At 42.3% G+C, this 17,522-nt stretch overlaps 1 protein-coding gene across 2 annotated transcripts; it reads left to right on the top strand.

Annotated features, from left to right (window-relative positions):
- Positions 1–213: 213 nt before the first annotated feature.
- HTATIP2 (HIV-1 Tat interactive protein 2) lies at positions 214–15,650 on the top strand. 2 transcript variants are annotated; one of them, XM_079787931.1, is made up of 6 exons: positions 214–249; positions 769–964; positions 2,678–2,785; positions 10,517–10,654; positions 13,440–13,501; positions 14,267–15,650. In XM_079787931.1, the coding sequence occupies exons 2-6, from the start codon at positions 770–772 to the stop codon at positions 14,490–14,492; spliced, it is 729 nt and encodes a 242-aa protein (XP_079644057.1). In that variant the 5' UTR covers positions 214–249; position 769; the 3' UTR covers positions 14,493–15,650. The 2 variants fall into 2 exon arrangements, with proteins under 2 accessions (XP_079644057.1, XP_079644056.1); XM_079787930.1 differs by lacking the exon at positions 214–249 and adding an exon at positions 259–465 and having other exon boundaries at positions 14,267–15,649.
- Positions 15,651–17,522: the final 1,872 nt, after the last annotated feature.

Below are 17,522 nucleotides of genomic sequence, written 5' to 3'. Positions count from 1 at the left end.
TATAGGTAAGGTCAGCCCAGGGAGTGAAGAAGAACGCAGGGGAGAGGGTCCTGGAGGTGTCAGGGCCTCGTCCCTTGCGCCCCCCCCCCCCCCCCCCCCCCCCCCCCCCCCCCGTGCAGCGCACATGCTCTCCCGCCCACTTGACCAGCATCCAGGCCGCAGTGAGAACTTTGCATTTTCCCCCAAGTCCCGCCCTTGGAGGCGGGGCGAGGGAGCCACGCAGCGGAGTCACCAGGAAGAAGCAGCCGGGTAGGCGTGGGCGTGGCCGCCGCCGACCCCCACAAGGCGGATCTGGGAGGGGCGCCCACAGTCTGGGCGAGGGGACACGGAACCCCTGGGAAGGAGGGATGCCCGGATGCAACTGCCAGCAGCGCTGAGCGCGGGGGCAGTGGCTGCGGTTGCGGCGCTGGTGGCCGCTCTGCTCCTGCTACGATGCCAGGACGCGGGGCCAGGGGCCGGCTCCAGGTAACCCCTCTGCTATGGGGACAGAGCTGGGCCCGCAACCCTTTTGCGGAGGAAGGAGAGATCTGAACCTGGGGTAACAAGAGGGGGAGAGAGGCCTCATGGTGCCAGCAGTTGGTGGGCCCTTCCGAGGTGTGGGTTGGGCACCCGGCCCTGCAGGTGACTCAGCACTTTCCCTGGAGCCCCGACTGCGGAGAATAATAATATCTTCCTCCAGAACGAACACACATTCCTTGTTCCCCAGGGTAGGCCAGACCATCTCTTAAAACACCCTAAGATCCGCACCTGTTGATGTTATTTCTGTAGCATGGCTGGGACAGAGGCGCTGCCCAAGCTTCGGGAAGACTTCCGGATGCAGAATAAATCCGTCTTTATTTTGGGCGCCAGCGGGGAAACAGGCAAAGTGCTCTTAAAGGAATTGCTGGAGCAGCGCCTGTTTTCCAGAGTCACACTCATTGGCCGGAGGGAGCTGAGCTTTGATGAGGAAGCTTATACAAATGTGGTGGGTATTTGAGACTCAAAATGCGCCCGCAGTGATTCAGCTGGGCGGACAGAATTTCGTGTTTAAATGGTTGAACATTGCCTGCCAGGGGTGGGCGCTGCAAGAGGTGATCAAAATGTGTCCAAGGTCGGTCTGTGAGAGCCCAGTTGCTGGAAGCTGGAGGCCTGGATTGTAGGTTCAGGCGGGCCTTCCCTCATTGTGTGGCCTTGGGCAAAGTCCTCTCAGTCGAGGCAGGGCCTCGATTGCAATGGGAGCTGGGGAAACAGAACAGCATTGCTTTCAGCATCATTCAATCTGAGTTCTAGAGACAGTCCACTTTGCTTGTTTTGTCTCCCTGTTCACTCCACACTAACCTTGTCCATGAATCAGGAAATGCTTTGCACAGCAGAAACCGTCTCTGGCATTGAAAGTAGGGTTCACATATAAGAATTTGCCCAGCCTGACTTCCCAGGGCTGCAGTGTTGTCTGTAAGTGAAATATTCCTTCCCCTGACTATCACTTACACTTTCATGGCTAACCAAACAATACACCAGACTTCAGTGTGGTGCAAACACCCTAAATATTTGAAGTCTGAGCTTCGTGGAGAGTTCTGAGTTATTTGTGAAGCTCAGTAAACTATAATATAATCCTGAGACCCCCTAATTATAGAACTTGGTCCCACAGGTTTCACAGGTGGAACATTCCAGATAACAAATGGTCTCACAAATAAACGTTCTTGACTCCTGCAAGTCCAAGTTCAGGTCATGTTGCATATGCCTTTGGTCCATCAGGACTTTCCTGTTTAAAATGGACATCTTTGCAGGCAGTAACATGTAGCCTTCCTAGTCTGGCTTCATGGGGTGTGTCCGATACTTCTGGTAATTAGAAACTGAAATCGAGTTCTGTGCTTTGATAGTCTAGTTTTGGTGGCACATCTTTTGGTCAGGAACTTAATGCAAACATTTTCCTTTAGCATTGTGTACAGTGCCAGGAAAGGTCTTTTGAAAGAGGTGATGGTAGGGAAGGAAAGTAGCATTGTATTTGAGTCCCAAGATGATGGATGGGACCTTCTCAAACTTTCTTTTTTAAGTTTCACAACAAACTTAGGTAAGATGGTGGTACTTAAGTTTTAGTGAACATGAGAATTTCTAAGGGTGCTAGTTTAAAAAGTGCAGTTTCTGTCTCAGAAGTATTGGTGTGAGACCTAAGAATATGCCCTTTTATCCAGCACCCACTGGCTGGTTTTAGTGCGGGTGGTTCATGGATTGGGCTGAAGGAAAGATTGTAATTTACATTTTATTCCTGAAAAACAGGCATATGATAAAAATAAATTGGCCAAAATTACATGTTTAGGAAGTAGCAGGCCCAAGACTCCAATGTAGGTATTTGAGGTTCCAAACACCATCCTTAACCCACATTATACCTCATTGCATTGGTATCCCTCCTGGTAATATGCAGACAGGTGCTTTATTTTTCCAGAGAGAAAATTATAATTGAACCTGACTTTAGAGATCTGGATCACCCCTAGTCCAATTATGTGTACCAGGGCTGTATTAATGCATTGTTGATTTGAAATTCAGATTAATTGGGTTTTGGTGAGAGAAAATGAGCTTGCAAAATTTGATGTTAAGTGGTCAGACTCTTCACTAATGCTCTGTAATTTATTCTTTAAATGTAGAGGGCTATTTTAAAGAATAACATCAAGTTCTATTCAGCTGTGTCTTTGTTATCTAGAATCAAAAAGTGGTGGACTTTGAAAAGCTGGACGACTATGCTTCTGCCTTCCAAGGTCATGATGTTGGATTCTGTTGCCTGGGTACCACCAGAAAAAAAGCCGGGGCGGTAAGGAAGAAATATATCCTTATCCCTTTTCATTGGCCAGTACTGTCAAAGATTCCTTTCTTACTTACTCTTTTTCTTTACATTTGCAGTCCTTAATTGTAAATAAGCTCTTATCATTGAAAAATTCACATGCTGCCCTAGCCTTTGCTGTACTTTGAATAGCAGTGATAAGTTCATCTTTCCTTCAGAGTAATCCTTGAGTTCAGGCCTGTGTGCATATTTATATCGTCTGGCAAATATTGCTGTCACTACATCCCCTGGCTAAACCAGCTATATCAGAATAAAGTAACTAGCTCATGCTATTAGCAGTAAGCTTTTTAAAAAATTTTCTTTATAAATATTTTAAACTTAAAGCATTCTCTCTCACTTGAGTGATTTTCTTCAACCTATTTTTGTGCCAAGCTTTAAACTTCTGGGATAGAACATCAGAACAGAGGCACGATTCAGCTAGCCTCCAGTGATGACTCAGCCGCCAGCAATGATTCAACCCCAGTGGTGATTCAGCCTTAACTGACGCAGAACTGTTCCAGCACATTTTATTTTATTTTTAATGGTGCTCTAAATTGCATTGCCCTTATCTAGAAGTCATAGTTTACTACATAGTTAGAAGTCATAGCTTACTGCGTAGATCTTGGGCAAGTGTTAGTACATCTTACTTAACTTATACTTTGTCCCTCTAGCAGAATTTACTTGCTGGAGCTAAACATGTCCATTAAGTATGCATGACCACAGTGCCGCCATGGGGGCTTATTGTGGGTTTATAAACAGGTCCATGCATCAGAATCATTAGAACACACGTTTAAGAACTATTGGTAGCAGCATAATTTATCACAGCTAAGATTTGGAAACAGCTTAAGTGCCCATCAGCAGATGAGTGGATTAAAAAAACTGGTACATCTACACAATGGAATACTATGCTGTGGTAAAAAAGAAGGAATTCTTACCATTTGCAACAGCGTGGATGGACCTAGAGAGCATTATGCTAAGCGAAATAAGCCAGTGAGAGAAAGATAAATATCACATGATCTCACTCATTTGTGGAATATAATGAACAACATAAACTGATGAGCAAAAACAGATCCAGAGACAGAGAAGCATCGATCAGACCGTCAAACGGCAGAGGGAAGGTAGCGGTGAGTGGGGGTTAGAGGGAGAGATCAACCAAAGGACTTATATAAATGCATATAAGCCTAACCAATGGACACAGACACCAGGGGGCGAGGGCATGGGTTGGGGGTTGGGGGGAACAGTGAGGGGATAAGGACACATATGTAATGTCTTAATCAATAAAGAAAAAATAAAAATATAAAAAAGAACTATTGGTGTATATCAACCAAGGAGTTAGGCGCAGTTGTATTTCTCTGGGCCTCCTGGTGATCTAAAGAATAATTCCATGTATGCAGTAGGGATCTGTTTCCAAATCTTCTGCAGTTCTACCATGTCCACTTTGGAAGACAGCTGGGTTCTGAGCTCTGTGCTGAGAAGTGTCCCAGGATTTGGCACATTCTCTCTCCTAGAAAGGGTCATGTTCCTGCTCGGTGGCTAGTGCAGTCTTCATTGTCCCAGGGACAGTCACAAGCGGTGTGTCCTCTAAAAGCATTCAAAAAGTTTTGTTCTGTCTGAAGTGCCAACCTGATTTTGGTGGTGACTCAGCAAAAATAACAAAAAACAACAACACTGCATTAGGCATAGAGCAGTTGATTTTCATGACATAAGGCAAATCTCATAGGGAAAGAAGAAATTGCTTTATTGCATCCAAATTGTGTAATGCAATTTTAATCAGAGGCATTGGGTGTCTTTCCTATTTAGAACGTTTTTTAGATGGATTTGGTTCCCCACTTCTCAGGGTGCTCAATATCTTTTCTTTTCCAAAATCAGTTTGAAAAGAAAAGACAAACATAATGAATAAGTAAGCAGGAGAAAGACTAGTAAGGCAAAGATAGTCTCAGAAATGAGTTAGGGCTAAATGGTTTAAGGCGATGGTGACCAAAAGTAAGCTGACAATTTCTAATCCAAGGGCTTGTAAACTACACACTATGCGCCAAATACAGCCCTTGTTTTTGTACAGCCCCTGATCTGAGAATGTTTTTATACTTTTAAATGATTTAAAAAATCAAAAGAGGAATAATATGTCCTGACACTTGAAAATATAAGAAATTCAAATTTCAGTATCCATAAAGTTTTATTGGAACATAGCTATTCTCTTTACTTTATTATCTATGGCTGATTTTGCACCATGACGTCAGAGCCATGTAATTGCAACAGAAGCCTGCACATCTCAAAATATTTACCATCCCATCCTTTACAGGAAAAGGTTGCCCACCCCTATTGTAATTTCTACTGTTTTATTTGATGTCTAGGGAGGGGATATGTGAAGTGACAAGGTCCTAGGTGGTTTGAGGGACCCAGATCATAGGCTCTGGATACTAGGTAGCTGTGGGACCTCAGGTGTGTTCTTAGCTCCTATGGACCACTGCCTCCTTGTCTGTACTTGAGAGGCAGGCTACCACTAAAGCCCGTTTGGCCTGCAGAATTCTTTGACTTTTATAACACAGAGAAAAGAAATTCCCAACTGGGAAAATTCTGTGAGAGTATAGAGATTTACTCATGAATCCTCAGTACCTGTTTGACTTTCTTTTTCTACCCAGAGCTCTTCTTCTAACCAAGATCTTGATTCCACCACTGCACATCAAATACAGAGGTGCCCTCCAGGATACAAACAACTGGGGTGTCAGATGATAGCATTTGTTGTTCATTAGCATCTCTGTATCGTAGTCTGATTTATAGGGTTGGAGTAAAGGGGAAAGAATCCGAAGCAAAAATATGGCAAAGTGGGACCCTTTACAGAATGATAGATCTGCCCTTCTTGGAAAAGGATCCCCCTGACCTTGAGTCATTTTGGCATACTTGCTGGTTTCAGCTGGTCACTGCTGAAATACTCTGTTAGGGTGAGTTGTTCTTAAGCCAGTGTTCCCAGTTTTCAGCCGTTGGTAAAGAAGATTAGAAAAAATACGTAGTAGCTTTGGATTTTAATAAGATTTGAATAAAGAATAATTGGAGAGTTTGTCTCCCTAGATGTTTGTGGAACCTATGAAGATACCTCTGCCGAGTCATTTTACATTGTGTTTATTCTTTCAAGTAGGTACTCGGAGAGAAAATGTATAGTGGGAACGTATTTAATCAATTCCTTTTTCTAGAAGGAACTCTGATTTCTAGTTTAGAGTGGCCTACACCGACTTTGGAATCATAAAGACACATTAGCATAATGGACTTCATGCTCTCAGAAGAGACGTCTTTTCTCCTGCCCTATAGTTAGGGAAACTAAATACAGTTTTTCTGGAAATTGTGTTTCTGAGATATGGAGTAGCTTGTTTTAGTTTGTTTTTCTTTCCTTTTTTTTTCTTCTTCTTCTTCTTCTTCTTTTTTTTTTTTTTAGCACCATTAGAGAATAAGAAAAGGTGTTAATCCCTAACCGGTTTGGCTCAGTGGATAGAGCGTCGGCCTGCGGACTGAAAGGTCCCAGGTTCGATTCTGGTCAAGGGGATGTACCTTGGTTGCAGGCACATCCCCAGTAGGGAGTGTGCAGGAGGCAGCTGATGGATGTTTCTCTCTCATCAATGTTTCTAACTCTCTATCCTTCTCCCTTCCTCTCTGTATAAAAATCAATAAAATATTTTTTTTAAAAAAAAAAGAAAAAAGAAAAGGTGCTAATAAGATTTTAAAGATGGCTGCTTTCTATCTATCAATGGAATCTTCCTCATTCCAAAGAAATTGATGTGTGTCGATGTCTCTGAGTCAGTCGGCAGGATCCACGTTTACGTTTGGTTTCTAAGTCCTTGAAAGCCATTGACCCCATGGCTTTTGAATTTCATTCACCAGCTAAAAAGGCACGCATCAGGGTGGGGGAAGTGAAATTCAAAATTTGTGGGCCTGGAAAAATGCGTATTTATAATCAGCTTGAGGGCTCAGGGGATTTGTGAAATCGGTTTGGATTAACAGCCATTGATTGCTAATAAAACAATATTTAGCTTTGTCCGGAGAACAGCGATGGAGAAAGGTATGGGCACCTTGTCAAGCGGGCCCATTGAGCAGGGCTGATGGGTTAAGCGTGGGGGTCTCCGAAGCAGCGTGGGTGCTCCTCCTTCAAGGAGCGGTTGTCAGTTGTTAGCGAGGCGGGTGAAAGGAAGGACGCCAGCGTCTGATGGCTGGGGTGGTATTGATGTGCCTTCGCTGACTAATCAGATTGCAAAAGTCCCATGGTATTTATGTCACTTTAATTTTCATCAAACAATTGGAGCCGACAGCACTCTATTAAGGAGAGGTTGATCCAGAACTAAAGCCAAATAAATTAGGGTCTCAATTTAATCAAATTATCCCTTTACTGGCTGTGGATTAAGTGAGAGAGACAGCGTCGGTGTAGAGACTGGTGATTGGCTGAATCTTTCTCTTCTTTTTAAAGAAGCTGATGAAAGAAAAGCATTTTAACAGAGACAACTATAATGCACCTTCCAAGAAATAGTGCTAAAACCACAGCCACCACAAAAAGAAATTTATTTCACTAGTCAACTATGTCATTTTACTATGAATAACGAACCTGTTATTAAAATCAGAGTTCTGGTGAATTACAGTGAGGGGAAGAAATAGACCTGGAAGAGAAAGTGAGTGTTTTAGAATTTTTCTATGTAGTTTTGGATTGTTTTTCTTGGCACGCTATCAGCACATGTAAAATCTAATTTCGGAGGAGAATCACATCCCTCTCTCAGGATGTGATGAGAATTAAAATTGGTTTGCTTCACACTGATTTAAGAAAGCAATAACCTAAGTTCAAATCAGTATGTAGGACAGGTCGTCAAGTCAGGGTAGAATGTCCAAGTATAGATACAAAAAGAGATTCATTAGTTAAGACTTAAGTTTATATTCCCTAAAGTAAGGCAGAAAAATGAGGCTGTTATGCTGCGAACAATGAGATAGTAGGATAAGAGAGGCTTTTGGGGTAATAGTAATGCTCTATTTCTTTTTTTTTTTTTAATATATATATATATTATTGATTTTTAGAGAGAGGAAAGAAGAGGGAGAGAGAGATAGAAACATTGATGAGAGAGAAATATCCCATCAACATTAATTGGCTGCCTTCTGCACGCCCCTTGCTGGGGATCGAGCCCACAACCCAAGAATGTGCCCTGACTAGGAATCGAAGTAGAGAGAGACCTCTTGGTGCATGGCATATGCTCAACTGCTGAGCCACACCAGCCAGGCTCTATTTCTTGATTTTAGGAGCTGGTTGCAGAGTAATGTTCAGTTTATGAAAATTCATCAAGCTCTATACTTACAATATGTTTACTTTTCTTTTATGGTTTACTTCAGTACAAAGTTAAAAATGTATGCTTGGGGCTATTGTTTTCAAATTGAATTCTGTATTAGTTTCCTTCCCCTTTTTTTCAGTTTTTTTTTTTTATTTCAAGAAAAACGATTTTAAATATAATAATGTTACATGCAGTAAACCTTAATATTTCAAGAAAAATGATTTTAAATATGATAATGTTACATGCAATAAACACCAATTATTCAAGGAAAATGATCTTACAGATAATAATATTACATGCAATAAACATTACTATTTCAAGAATAAAAGGATTTTAAGTATAATATCACCAAAACTGTACTAACGTAGTATGATATCCACAAAAGTTGTAGGAAATATTAAAAAACTGCAAATAACAGGATTGCTTCTATTATATTCTAGAATACTTTTTTTTCTCCCTCTGGCTCTATTTTTTGTTCATCAGTTTATGTTGTTCATTATATTCCACAAATGAGTGAGATCATATGATAATTATCTTTCTCCAACTGGCTTATTTCGCTTAGCATGATGCTCTCCAGGTCCATCCATGCTGTTGCAAATGGTGAGTTCTTTCTTTTTTTACAGCAGTGTAGTATTCCATTGTGTAGATCAAGCGTCCTCAAACTACGGCCCGCGGGCCACATGCGGGTGTTTTTGCCGTTTTGTTTTTTTACTTCAAAATAAGATATGTGCAGTGTGCATAGGAATTTGTTCATAGTTTTTTTTAAACTATAGTCTGGCCCTCCAACAGTCTGAGGGACAATGAACTGGCCCCCTGTTTAAAAAGTTTGAGGACCCCTGGTGTTGATGTACCACAATTTTCTAATCCACTCATCTGCTGATGGGCACTTAGGCTTTCATACTGAAAGCATGAATTAGTCATTTTTGTTAGCTAGAGATAGTATGGGATAAGAAGGCACATGGGTATAGTAGAGAGCACTGCTCAGGGAGTCCACAGTGTGCACTCCGCTCTCAGCTGTCTCACTTATTAGCCTGCTGTTCACCAGACCGCTGGGCCTTGTTTTCACAGCTCTATAAGGGTGTGTGTGGGGGCGCAGATGTGATGTTTCTTCAGGTGGTGTTTCTAACATCTCCATATGAAATAAAACATTAAGGGTTAGCCCTAGCTGGTTTGGCTCAGTGGATAGAGCATCAGACTGCGAACTGAAGGGTCCGGGGTTTGATTCCGGTCAAGGGCACATGCCCAGGTTGTGAGCTCGATCCCCAGTAGGGGGCGTGCAGAAGGCAGCCAATCAATGATTCCCTCTCATCATTGATGTTTCTATCTCTCTCTCCCTTTCCCTTCCTCTCCAAAATCAATAAAAATATATTTTAAAAAATCGCTGGGGCAGCAGTCAACCTTCAGGTTTACAATCCTTATGACACAACACCTCATTTACATCATTGTGGGTACCAACTGAGTTCTGCGTCAGGAGACTTTAGACTTCTCATCAGCTGTCTGAGTTTGAGGATGCCAGATTTGGGTTACTACATGGAATTTCCTTGTCTGGGGACAGGCATGTGTCCTTGTGAGGCCCTGGAAATGAGTCTTATGTTCTATTGTTTGCACCATTCTCTCCCCTCCTCCTTTTATTGCCTCTTAGTTCTTTCCTTATCTAATTGGGTTTGCCTTTTCTTCACTCTCAAGTATTTCCGGAGAACCTACCATGTGCTAGGCATGTACTGATGCTGAGATGTGAATTAAGAAGAAAGACTCAACCATTACCCTCATTGGACGGAGTCTAGACTGGGATTTCCAAACATTCTTGATTATGCACATGTTAGTAAAAAAAAAAAGAAAGAAAAAAAATTGGAAGATGCACTGTTTACTAATATGTAAAACATACACAAAGTTGGAAACTAAATAGACTGTTCTCATAGTGCCTGGGCAGTGTTCTCAGCCCTGCTTTGAGACCCTACCATGTTAGAGTTGACACAGAATAGAGAAAACAGATAGGACTGTAAAGGTGTAAAATTATTAAAAGACAAAGAACTGTGTGACTAAAAGCAGTCTTGCAACTTGATATTATTGTTACTTTTGCTCCTTGCTGATTTGTTTGGTGTCTGTGTTTCGATACCATTTTGTTTGTTTTTTAATTTTTATTTAATTTTTGGAAACGAGAAAAACAACGACAGTTCACCCACGGGCTTTGGTTTTTCATTGTGATCTGGCCTTGCTGCTAAAGCTGGTAGTCTATCCTGAGGATCACACTGGGAGCCTTCCCCAAGGCCTAAGACCAACATTCGTGCATTGCTTGGATGCATTTTATTTCGATCCTATCACCCCTCTCCCCCCATCAGACCGCCTCGCCTGCCACCCAGGCTGAGTAGTAATCTTTTAAGATGAACTCAAAGCTTTTTGGAAATAACTTACTTCTGTTCCTTCTCAGGAGGGATTTGTTCGTGTTGATCGAGATTATGTCCTGAAATCTGCAGAGCTGGCAAAAGCTGGAGGGTGCAAACATTTCAACCTGCTGTCCTCTAAAGGAGCTGACAAGTCGAGCAATTTTTTATATCTGCAAGTTAAGGTTTGTGCATGTTTCTCTCATATATACTTTGGAGAACCCTGGATAATTGGCAGTACTAAATAATATAGAATGCTAAATATTACAAAAATGCCCTAATTGCATTAGATTACACATTTTTATAGCTACAGGGACTGTTGTTTGCAGGGATATATTTAGTAAACAAAGTGATTGGAAAGGTAATTACCCCCTGATGAGGACCCAGTAATCATGAAATGAGATAGGGCAGCTCTGATCTTGAATTATCAGCATGGAATCTTAACATTAGAAGAGACTTTGAGGTAGTGATTCTTAAACTTTTCCAAAGTAGATGATATTTTATTGTATATGGTTTTTGTCCTCAAGGAATTTATAATATGCTTGTTTTGGAGGATCCTTAAGTTTGGTAATTTGCTAGAAGGTCTCACAGGGCTCAGAATATAGTCATACTCTCGGCTATGACTTATTACAATGAAAGGCTATAAAGCAAAGTCAGTAAAGGGAAGGAATGCATGGAGTGAAGTCTGGAGGAAATTAGGTACAAGCTTCCAAGAGTTCTCTCCCAGTGGAGTTGCATGTGCTTAATTTCTCCAGCAGTGAGTATTGTCTACCAGAAAGATTCACCTGAGCTCAGGAGTCCAGGGTTTTCATGGGGGTCAGACCGGTAGGCACCCTCAGCGTAGAAACAATTACAGACTTCCAAAAGGAAAGCAAGTGTTCTTCACAAAACACATTGTTTGTTCAAGTAGTGCAGGCACAGTAAACTACCCATATCAATTAGGTAATGATGGGAACATTCCTGAAATCCAAGTTCTCAAGCCAAAGGCCAACCTTGCAAGCAAGCTTTTCTGAGCACCCTGCCAACAGAGACAAAGCACATCTTTGTAAAAAGCTAACTGAGAAACGTGTCCACATAAAAACTTCTATCTGAATGTCCATAGAAGCGTTATTCCTAAGAGCCAGAGTGGAAGCAACCCAAATACCCATCATCTGATGACTGGCTGGATAAAATGTGGTATATACATACAAAATATATTACATGGGAATGATACATGCTACAACATGGGTGAAACCTGAAAACATTATGCTAAATGAGGGAGGGCAGTCACAAAAGGGCACAACATGTATGATTTCATTTATATGAATTGTCCAGAATAGGCAAATCTATAGAGACAGGAGGATTAGTGGTTGGCTAAGCTCAGAGGGAAGGGTGAGACTGAGTGCTATTTGGTACTGGGTTTCTTTTTGGGGTAATAAAATATTCTACGATTGCAGGTGAAGGGGGCAAAACTCTCTGATTATACTAGAAAACATTAGTTAGTTAGTTAGTCCTCATCTGAGGATATTTTTTCCATTGATTTTTAGAGAGAGTGGAAGGGAGGGGGAGAGACAGAGAGTGAGCATTGATGTGAGAGAGACCCATTGATTGGTTGCCCCCAGCATGCACCCCGACCAGGGCTGGGGATCAAGCCTGCAACCAAAGTACATGCCCTTGTCCAGAATTGAACCCAGGACCCTTCAGTCCACAGGCCGACTCTATATGGACCTAGCCAAACCATCTATGGAATAGAAATCATATATATATATTTTAAAAGCTACCTAAGATTGCCCTGGTTGGTGTGGCTCAGGTAGTTGAGCATCATCCTACGCACTGAAAGGTTGCCAGTTCGATTCCCAGTCAGGGCACATGCGTAGGTTTTGGGTCAATCCCTGGTCAGGGTGCATGTGGGAGGCAACCAATTGGTGTTTCTCACATCAATGTTTCTCTCGCTCTCCCTTCCTCTCTCTCTAAAATAAATAAAACCATATTTTTTTTATTAGAAAATATTTACGCATAAGACCACCAAAGATGAAACATTTTTAAAAAAGGCTACCTAAGATTATAGGATGTGACAGGCTAAGTGCCAAATGAATGGTATGAACAGGCCAAGAAGGGGAGGAGAGCATGCTGCTTAATTCATCAGTCCTTTACAAGTACCTGTTACTGAGCTCCTCTGGCATTTTTATTCATGGAGATGCCTGGCATGAAAATTCATGGATTGTTTAACAAATTTTATTTAAAGCATTATCTAGATGTAATCTATTTCTAACCCCACCTTTCTTGGTGGGGTTTGTTAGAAAATGAATAATATAGAGGGTCTGTGGAACTGCTGACCCACTGGAATTACCTGGAAACCGAAAAAGGTTAATGTCTGCAAGCCTATACCATTAATTCTGGACTAATTGGAGGTTATTCTTTATGGTTGAACTCCTAACATGTCAGTATTCTCTCTGGATCTGTTAGCATCAGTCAAATGAGAAGCTAGGTGACTATGCAGACGTTCACTCATTCAGTGTATTTTCTTTTTTAACTCTACTGTGTGTCAAGATTAAATGATCTCTTCCTTAACTTCCCAGACTCTCTGGAAAGTTAAGGATAGATCTGGATAAGGGTATTTACAAGTATAGTGGACCCTTGAACAAGGTGGGGCTTAGGGGTGCTGACCTCACATGCAGCAAAAAATCCACGTATAACTACAGTTGGCCCCTCACATATGTGGATTTCCTTGAAGCCTTGGAGTGACCCTTGAAAAAATGTGAGTTTGAACTGTGTGAGTCTATTGAGAAAAACCACACACGCAGTTTAAACCCATGTTGTTTAAGGGTCATTTCTACTGAGACCCACAGAAGCAGATTATCTTAAAAACCCAGTTATTCTCTTTTAAGCATTATAGTAAGTTGGTTTTGATTAAATACTAAAAATGTGGTGTGTGTTTTTTGTGTGTGGTGCGTTTTTTTTGTTTGTTTGTTTGTTTTTGTTTTTAAACAGGGAGAAGTGGAAGATAGGGTGGAAGAATTAAAATTTGATCGTTACTCCATATTTAGGCCTGGGTGAGTATTCACGCTACCTAAGAACACACCACTGTTGGTTATTCCCTAGAAGGGAGTTTTCATTTGAAGAGGCTGACAACTAAGTTATCTAGGACATGAAGTTGTCTGGAGGTGGATTATTCTCTGAAAAGCCCACCTTTTGGCTTTGAAAGAAGAGCGGGGGGGACAGATGGTGGTGCCAGGTTCAGAATAGTGAATTTCCTGGGTGGCTTTTGCTGCCTTCTTTTTTAAAATCCTTTCCATGCACCAAATTAGACCTTTTACCCACTGTGTTAGTCTGTTTAGGCTGCCATAACAGAGTAACTCCATAGACTGGGTGGCTTAAACAATAGAATTCATTTTCTTGCAATTCCAAAGACTAGAAATCCAAGATTGAGTAGCCATCAGGGTTAGTGTCTGGTGAGGCCTCTCTTCCTGGCTTGTAGATAGCCTCCTGTGTGTCCTCACATGATCTTTCCTCTATGTGGGCATGGGGAGAGAGAGAGAGAGAGAGAGAGAGAGAGAGAGAGAGAGAGAGAGAGAGAGAGATATCTTTGATATTTCTTCCCCTTCTGTAAGGACACCAGTCCTATCAGATTAGGGTCCCACCTTTATGACCTAAAGTAACCTTAATTACCTTCCTAAAGGCCCTGTCTTCATATGCAGTCACACTGGGGGTTGGGGCTTCAACATGAATTTAGGGGAGACACAGCTTAGTCCATCACACTCTCTGGTCTGAATGCAGTTTACCATCTTTTCCTCTGCTTTTTTTTGTTTTCTCTTTAGAGTTCTGTTATGTGATAGGCAAGAATCTCGCCCAAGTGAGTGGTTGGTTAGGAAATTCTTTGGCTCCTTACCAGAATCTTGGGCCAGTGGGCATTCTGTACCAGTGGTGACTGTGGTTAGAGCGATGCTGAACAACGCAGTGAGACCAAGTGACAAGAAGAAGGAACTGCTGGACAACAAGGCCATCCACGACCTGGGGAAAGCCGATGGCTCTCTGAAGCCATGATCACACCTGAGAAGTGCTTTTTTGGTCAAACTCAGCACCCATCACCTAATCGCTAATTTAAAGGTCTAAAAAAAAGCATGCTTTAACTGGGGTTTCACTATTTTCAGCCATCCGGGTCCAATTAAAAAATAACTGTGCTCTGCCACAGCAGTTTGGAGCCTGGTTGTTGACCTTGACCCTTGAACAACATGAATTTGAACTGAGCAGTTCTAATTTTTTTCAATAAATACTATAAATGTATTTTCTATTCCTTATGTTTAATTAACATTTGCTTTTCTCTAGCTTTTTTTTTTTTTTTGGTGGGGAAATCAAGTTCTAGCTCATTTTATTGTAAGAATACAGTATATAATACATACAACATACAAAATATGTGTTATTTTACTATTTATGTTGTTGGGGAGACTTCTGGTCAACAGTACGCTATTAGTACAGTTGGCCCTTTACATCTGCAGATTCCCAACCTCAGATCGAAAATATTGTTTTCAATCCACAGTTGCTTGAATCTGTGGGTATCAAACCTGTGGCTATGAAGGGCAGAGTGTAGTTAGGTTTGGGGGGGGGGGGTCAAAAGTTATATGTGGATTTTCAACTGCACCGGGGTAGCATCCCTCACCCACATGTGGTTCAAAGGTCAACTGTACAGCACCCAGGGAGCTTTTCAAACATGGAGCTTCATAGGCCCTGTCTCTGCCTCAGACCTTCTGAAGCCAATATTGTGGGGGTATGGGCACAGGAATCTGTGGTTTTGTGTAAGTTTCCCCTGGTGAATCTGATGCCACTGGTGCGGAGGCCAGCTCTGAAGTGCTTGTCTGCAGAGTGATGGCAGCAGTGCAGACCTTACGTGGCATACAGATGAGTTCTGTTCTAAAATTGTTGACATTCGGGTCTTCAAGATACTCAGTGCTGACTGCATATAATTGTGCAAGTGAACATTGTGCCTTACTACTTCTTTAGAATATATAATAAAATGTATTATACAACTGAGCTTTTATAATTCCTAATTAAATAGAGGAATAAAAATAAATGGACAAGTCCTGGGTGCCTCTTAGATTGTTAGGAAATGCCCTAGTAGCAGTGGTAATATGCAGTATTTTGGCCAATGGGATGATATAATAGCAGCTAATATTTATCAAGTGCTTGCTAAGTGTCAGCCTTTACACATGCTATCTGTCCTTGAACCCTCCAAACAATCCTTGTAATGGTTATAGGTGGTGCTTGCTGTTAGTGAACACAGGTTCACTGCCCACAGCACACGGAGCCAAACTATGGCACAGGCTTTTCTTTGAGAAAAGGAAGGAGCTTTATTTGCAAGTCAGTGGCAAGAAGACAGGAGGCAAGGCTCAAATCTGTCTCATCCCGGGCTCTGGGTAGGTTTTTTTTTTTTCTTAAAAATATATTTTATTAATTTTTTACAGAGAGGAAGGGAGAGGGAGAGAGAGCCAGAAACATCGATCAGCTGCCTCCTGCACGCCCCCCACTGGGGATGTGCCCGCAACCAAGGTACATGCCCCCTTGACCAGAATCGAACCTGGGACCCTTCAGTCCGAAGGCCGATGCTCTATCCACTGAGCCAAACTGGTTAGGGCTCTGGGTGGGGTTTTAAGAAGTAGCAGTTAAGAGTTCACAAGTGTTGCTGGTGAGTGGTGTTTCACCAGTATTACACGTAAGTGGTGTATTCAAGGTCTAAACGTTGGTTCCAGGCCTTGTTAGAAACAGGATAGGACCAGGCTCTGTGGTTACACTGTCATCCTCATATCCTAGATGGAGGAAACTGAAACTCACTGTCATTAAGTGCCTTGCCCAAGGGGCCAAAGCTAAAGACCTGAAGCTAGGAAATGGCAGAGCCAGCATTCTAACCCAAGTCAGCCTGATCCCATGACGTGTATTTTTAACCACTCTGCAAGAGCATCCACTATTTGTATAATTCCAGAAAGCTGCAGTGAATTTTTGCTGGATCAGTACGTGCTGTGTGTGAATTAAATAAAAACATTTGGGTTTCTCCCTATAACGATTAACCACAAAATGTTCACATAGCAGTGAAAGTACTTCTCAAAGTGCTGCAACTTAAAAACTACGGAAAAGGAAGGGAAAAGGCAGAAGGGTCAAAGTGAAGAGGAGCACACAGTGATAATTTCCATCATGGAACAAAGGATGGTGGTGAAACTTGGCTTAACGTTTGTGCCAGGGGAAGCAAAGTGATTTGAGTGGTTCAGTCAATTTTTACAGGGTCTACAGTATGCCAAGTACATTTCAAGTTTCTGTGGGCACTGGAGGATAAAGGCCAGTGGGTCCCCCCCTCCCCCCCTCTTCCCTCCTCCACCCCCTCCCCCACCCCTGCTTGGGGCCAGTGGGCTTTAGGAAGGAGATGGGCCATCTTCCTCCTGCCAGGTGGGGTTCCTCTGGGGCCAGACTCTGAAGAGCCTGTGTCTTCGGGTGATAACAAGCATGGACTCCAAGAAGCAAGGCCGAAAGTAATGGCAGTTAAATCCGGTGACCAGTTTTAAGTTATTCTCTGTATGTTATTTCCTTGCCCACAAACCTTCTGTTGGGCCTTGTTCAACACTCTATTCTGGTCTTAATAGTGAGTGGGATGATAGGGGAGAATCTGGGCTCATCTTTTGAGCAGAGAAAAGAGCTACTCCCTCCCAAGCCCAGCTTTATGGTGAGGCATAAACTTTAAGGGACAAGATTCTGGCCCAATCACCCCTCCAAACTCGTTGTTCCTTTTTTGTTTTCACTGTTAACATTGAATGATCGGGTGTCACTAAGGGGTTTAGCAGGCTTGGAGAAGATGGGCCTTGCTGGAGAGCTTACATCAGAAAGATGAAGGAAAAAGTTGGGTGGGCCTTGGTAATGAAAGGCCTTGAATTCATGCATTCATTCAGTTTATTAAATACCTCCGACGTGCCATGGGGCACATAGGCCGTTCGGATATATCAGTGAACAGTAAAGTCTATCCCAACGGAGCCAGCAACTATTCTGACAATGCCCTACGATGTAAGGGGCTTCAGACTTAATAGTTGATGAATT

Source organism: Cnephaeus nilssonii (genome assembly GCF_951640355.1).
Source record: "Cnephaeus nilssonii genome assembly, chromosome: 13".
Taxonomy (NCBI): domain Eukaryota; kingdom Metazoa; phylum Chordata; class Mammalia; order Chiroptera; family Vespertilionidae; genus Cnephaeus; species Cnephaeus nilssonii.
This window is presented reverse-complemented; position numbering and strand designations above follow the sequence as displayed.

What these genes read in the sequence shown, in the direction of transcription:
- HTATIP2 (XM_079787930.1), top strand. Translation starts at nt 356, where the DNA reads ATGCAACTGCCAGCAGCGCTGAGCGCGGGGGCAGTGGCTGCGGTTGCG. An exon ending in CCAGAAAAAAAGCCGGGGCG is followed by an intron (nt 2,786 to 10,516) that starts GTAAGGAAGAAA and finishes GTTCCTTCTCAG; the next exon opens with GAGGGATTTGTTCGTGTTGA. An exon ending in TACTCCATATTTAGGCCTGG is followed by an intron (nt 13,502 to 14,266) that starts GTGAGTATTCAC and finishes TTTTCTCTTTAG; the next exon opens with AGTTCTGTTATGTGATAGGC.